General features: G+C 35.8%; 1 protein-coding gene across 2 annotated transcripts; it reads left to right on the forward strand.

Moving 5' to 3' along the window:
* Nucleotides 1–796: 796 nt before the first annotated feature.
* LOC107790451 (uncharacterized) lies at nt 797–5,431 on the forward strand. Of its 2 annotated transcripts, XM_016612377.2 has the most exons (6): nt 797–867; nt 1,965–2,312; nt 3,113–3,341; nt 3,432–4,236; nt 4,623–4,794; nt 4,912–5,431. In XM_016612377.2, exons 2-5 carry the CDS (start codon nt 1,970–1,972, stop codon nt 4,698–4,700), a joined length of 1,455 nt encoding a protein of 484 aa, XP_016467863.1. In that variant the 5' UTR covers nt 797–867; nt 1,965–1,969; the 3' UTR covers nt 4,701–4,794; nt 4,912–5,431. The 2 variants fall into 2 exon arrangements, with proteins under 2 accessions (XP_016467863.1, XP_075079063.1); XM_075222962.1 differs by having other exon boundaries at nt 3,113–4,236.
* Nucleotides 5,432–5,705: the final 274 nt, after the last annotated feature.

Here is a 5,705-nt window from a genome sequence, read left to right on the forward strand (position 1 = left end):
AGTCTTGGTTTGATGCCTGATTTTTATCCTTGATGGTGTCTGCCAGACCCATCGCATCAAGATGAATTTCAACATCAAGCACCCAAGACATGTAGCTTTTGCCCGATATATTAAGGGCTACAAATTCAAGTTTAGAAAGATTTGATATTATTTAGGAAAAGAAAGTTCTTACCTCTAATACTTTTAAAGTATTTGCTCGAGATGACAGAGTCTCGTGCTGATAACGTGTTATAAAATAAAGACTGTAAAGTAAAGACAAGTATAGAGAGAAACTGTTATATTATTCGAATTCAAACTGATGTACATAATGAACTGAAATCTCTTCTATTTATAGAAGAAAGGAAGCTGTTGTGTAAGCTGCTACTATACCAGATATGGATAATCTTCTACTGAGAGCAATGTTTATCCATAACGGAGTACTGAAAGGATAAGCTTATTATACCCGATATGAATAATCTTCCACCGGGGGTAATATTTATCCATAACTGGGTACTGAAAGGATAAGCTTATAATACCCGGTATGGATAATCTTCTACCGGGGTAATGTTTATCTATAACTGGGTACTGAAAGGATAAACTTATTATATCCGGTATGGATAATCTTCTACCGGAAATAATATTTATCCATAACCGGGTACCGAAGTGATAAGCTTCTTCAGTAAGCTTATTTCCAATAGAGTACTAAATAGATAAACATATTTACGGTGGAGTCCCATATGGATAAGTTTCTTGAGGAAGCTTATTTACAACGGAGTAGTAAATGAATATCCATAATATAATATATTTATAACAAAAATCATATTTTGCCCAAGTATTCCAGGACATTGCCCTTCCCTCCGCGCACGGCGTCTCCGATTACCGGTTCAGGTGATGCATTCGATTTTTGCTTTTTTGCCGTTGAGCAGTCGATTCCTATTCAATTTCCCCCCTCAATTGATTGCTTTTAGTTTTTACGTTGGGCATCAATCAAAGTACGTGGCTCGCACACCCTCTGACTGTTTTTTTCTTTTTCTTTGGGGAATTCGCTAATATACATAATACATAGTATGTAATTTGTTGTGATGAGCATGTAAAATTTATGGACTCATCTTCGAGGAGAAGTGGATGCAGTTGTTTACATTGTGTGCTTGTGAGTTTACAACGGCCTGTTGGTTTGATGTAGCCATAATTAGAGGTTAAAGTTGGATCGTAAGTGGCATTTTACCCTTTCAAGCTTCTAATTTTGTAGCTGAAATGTGATAGTAGTAGCTGATAACTTGTAATACTAAGCGAGATCATTTTATCTCCTGAAGTTCATAGGTTTATTCTGGACATTTTCTTAAATGAGTTGTTCGATTATTAGCATTTTCTTGAGATTTTGTACAGTCTTTATTGTGTGCGAATAAAGTAGCTTAATTTTACGTGATTCTTTTTTACTTCCAGATTTCTGTAAGGTCAACTGATTGGGCTGCCATATCTATATATGTTACCATCATAAATTTGGGCAGCACTAAGCAGGAACTTGAATTGAGCACTCAGTTTTTGCTATCTAATTCTGAAAGTAAAGAATAAAATGGTTAGATAGAGGTGATAAGAAATAAAGGAAATCATTGAAAACCACTCATTTATCTAGTTATTTTAACTCTCTCCGTAGTACTATGCTTATGGAACTAATTTCACTTCAACGCGAATGATGCATCTTCACGTTTGTCTTCTTTTGAAAATAACAAACTACATCTTCACCCTTGTCTTATTTTCTAATTTTCTGTATACCTGTCCAATACTATTGAATAGTGCTCTACAGTCCAGTGAGATGTGTGTTTACATTCAAGTATCAGAAATCCGTGCTCTCCATAATTTCTGATGTTTGAGTTTGTTCTTAGTGCATTCCTCAAAATTAAGATCATTAATTTTCTACTGTTCCCATATTCGTCGAAATTATAATTTGGACTAACTTGCTTCTATGCCAACTTCTGATATTTCAGATAAAATGCTGCAGTTATTTCTATCTAAACCATCATGGAAGGAAAATGTAGATGATGAATCAGCTGAACAGAGAAAAGCTCTTCTAAATGAGCTAGAATCAGTCATCTGGTCACTGATATCGGTGGAAGGTCGATCTGAATCTCGTCTTTGGCTTTGCATTGCTATCGCAGATGTACGGTCTATAACACCTCGTAATCAACATGAGTTATTCATGACCTTATTGAGGTCTAAGCCACTAAAGCGGCCCTTAGTCGGACAACTCCTACGATTGCTTTTCCAGAAGGAACCTCAGAAAGCAGGGCATATCATTGCAAAGAAATGCTTTTTATTAGAAAATTTCTTCAAAGGTAAGGTTTTACTATTTTACTTGAGTTAGTGGGTGAAGTGCATCTTGAGCTGGCGTTTTTCCTTAAGTTGGTTATTTAGTTCCTTTTTGCTTGATCCATGAGCCATATGCTTCTAGATTTTTCAGATGAAACTTCCTTGATTTTAGCTTGTTCTTCATGTCGAATTTATCAAAATCTTACTGACTGATTGACTCTTTCCATGAGATATCTTGATTCAGTTATCACCTGTAAAAGACATGTTTTTTCTTACCAATCACTTATAACTTCAAAACGTATAATTTGGCTGGAGTGTGGCATGTGTAGACAACAATATTGGAAGATAACTTTTAGCAGTTACCATAAAAGTGGGTTTATTTGAGGAAAAGAAATTATCTGGTGACTTCACAGTTTGTTGAAGTTTGCTTTTGTCATTAAATTAAGTTATAAAAACATTAATGAGAATTTCCAATGGTACTTTTACCTATATAAAAAAAGGAGAATTACCAGGGGTACATTCTTTCTTGGGTTATCTTGTTGAGAGTTGCTGAACAAACAATAAAGTATAATTTTGTCTCAAGTCTATGTAGTTTTTCTTCTGAAATTTTGAGGGAAATAAAAAGTTCATGGTGATAGAACTGTTCCAATCTTTGTTCTAATATTCTTTATGTCAAAACGACTCTAGTATAGTTTGTTTACTGGATTGCTGTAGAGGTTAGTATGTGGTACATCACCTCTGTTCACACTTACTAAGATATTTTCCTGTACTGATTATTTGATCTCAGTAATTTTCATTTTTTGTCTGTAAATTATTGATCTTGCAGGAAACCAAAACCGTATTTTGCAGTGGTTCTCTAATTTTGCTGGTACTGGTTATGCAACCCATACAAAGGGGGCTAAGGCACTGTCCCAGTTTGCTTTTGTAAATAGAGACATCTGTTGGGAGGAGCTCGAGTGGAGGGGGAAACATGGGCAATCTCCTGCAATGGTTGCTACAAAGCCCCACTATTTTCTTGATCTGGATGTCGAACGAACAGTGGAGAATTTTCTTGAGTATGTTCCTGAATTTTGGTCATCTAAGGAATTTGCCGAGTCACTGAAAGATGGTGATATTCTGACCATTGATAATAATTTTTTTGTCAGTATGTTTGTTGACTTGATGTACAAGGAGGATTTGAAAGAAGTTTGGGAAATTATAGATGAGTTTCTCATTGAGCAATCTTTCTCTTTCTTATGTCAACACCTTCTCATCGTTCTTGGGGAACAAGATCTAAAGGTTTTCTTGGATTTACTCCAAAGACATGTTAAGCCAAGGTTGCAAAAGATGGATTGTCATGATTCTTCTTTTTGGCTGGAGATCATACTCTCCAAGTGTGATGGCAGTAATTCTCTTGATCAGTTGCTTCTCTTGAATGCAGTTACTACTCAAACTCGGCAGCTTATGCGATTTATACGTGACGAAGGAAGTCAGGAGCAAAAGGAAAAGGTTAAGCATATTGTTTTCCAAATTTGTACACCAACAATCTGTAAAGATAGCTTTATACCAATTCTAAGAGAATGTTTCAGCAGAAAATCTTTAGGAACTATAAAATGGTTGGGATTGCAGTCTTGGGCATTCCACTATTATTTATCTGAGGAATTCCAACATTCCAGTTCCTGGGAATGTTTATTTGTCAGCAATGACATAAGCTTTCGCAAGTCCAAGACTTATCCAATATTAGATCATGATCAACTTCTGGAAGAAAGTGAGTCTGTGCAGGACACCAGGTCAGCCAGAAATAAGCGCAAGAAAATGCAAAAACACAAAAAGAAAAAGAGAAGGAATCTTGAATTTGAAGAATTAGATGGGGTAGAATTTGCCGATGTTATTGAGGATAGAGCGGAATTTCATTTGACATCTGGTGACTGGTTGCTTTCTACTGATGGGTATTCAACTACTTGGAGCAGCGTAAGTTCAAAATACATTGTTTTCCTTCAAGTTCTATTCTCTATTTACCTGGCCATATTTTTCCATCTTCCCATTGCTATATTGACAATTGACATATGAATCCTGAACATCTAGGACCTCTGCTGCAAATCTCTTCCACAGAACTGGCTCTTAGACCATTTGACATTTGTCATATATAATTTAATTTGTTATTGGTGCAACTAATAGATTTAGGGATTGTGTCCATCATTAGCAATTTGAATAACAGAAGCATGCTGATTAATGTTGCATCTTTCTTAGGGGAAAGAATATGATTTTGAGCAAACATTACATGCATTAATGTTACTTCTTTTGATGTGTGAATTAGTTGTGTTTCTTTGTTTTTTTAACTATCATGATTTATATAGGTAGACCTACCTGAGCACCTATCAAAACATTGCTTCTTCACGTGGATGAAGTGGGTTATTGAGGGCATGGAGAGATGATCTTTCATTCGTGGTTGGAGTTCTTATCTAACAACAAAAAGATTATGGTCATCTTATGCTTTCCATATCCATCCCCTTATGGAAGAACTTGCAGGTTTAGTGGTCTTTTCATTTTTCGTTTCTTTAGTTACAGACTGAATGGTTCCACTCATCACAATATGCTTGTGGTTATCACCTTACCTTATTTTGCTTTTGTCATTTGAGATTGCAGGTGGATTCGACAAGTGAGATAAAAAGGGGCCGGTTCTTGATTTATCACTCTGGTTCAACGTCAGGAAGCATCTATTAAATGGTGCTTCGTCATTGCCTTCTGTCCTGATTGCAACTTTCTATTTCTTTTACCTTGAATCCTGCCTTGTAAGTCAAGTATTTACCGAAGCAATTCTTCACTGATTGTGAAGGTAACGATCGATATGAGGACATTGCAGGTTTGAGTTCCGCTCTTTCCTTGGGCCTTATGTGCTTAAAGCAGACCTTTCTCTGCCTGATGTTTTCTTTGTTCCACACCATGTTTCCAATGGGCAGAGGTCCTTTATTGCCATTTGCCAGAGCCCAGGAAAGCCAGAAGTTTCTTTTGCACCTACTTATACAGATCCTAACAGTTAATTTTTCATGTAATTGAAGTTTGGAAATGTAGCCCCGTCGATTTCATCTAAGTTTTTCATGATATGATGTATTGACGGTGCTACTCTATTTTCCTTGATGAATTATAGTTGTGAGGATTTGGATTATGAGCAATATTTCAGTTTACTACTGAAGTATAATATTAGTAACAATTACAGCCACAACTGCAGGGTCTTATAAACTAAAAAAAAGAAGCATATAAAATAGGCTCGCTTCTACTCCTTTAGTTTGTATTCTGGGTTGAGCCAAAGCTGCAACTCAATTCGACTTTAGATGCTTAGCTTTTTATTGATCTTGATTAGTTTTACTTTATTTATTTATTTATTTAATTTTTGGTAGAATGCTTAAGAACACCCCTAAACTTGCTCAGATTATTAGTTC

Source organism: Nicotiana tabacum, chromosome 10 (assembly GCF_000715075.1).
Source record: "Nicotiana tabacum cultivar K326 chromosome 10, ASM71507v2, whole genome shotgun sequence".
In the NCBI taxonomy this organism is placed as follows: Eukaryota; Viridiplantae; Streptophyta; class Magnoliopsida; order Solanales; family Solanaceae; genus Nicotiana; species Nicotiana tabacum.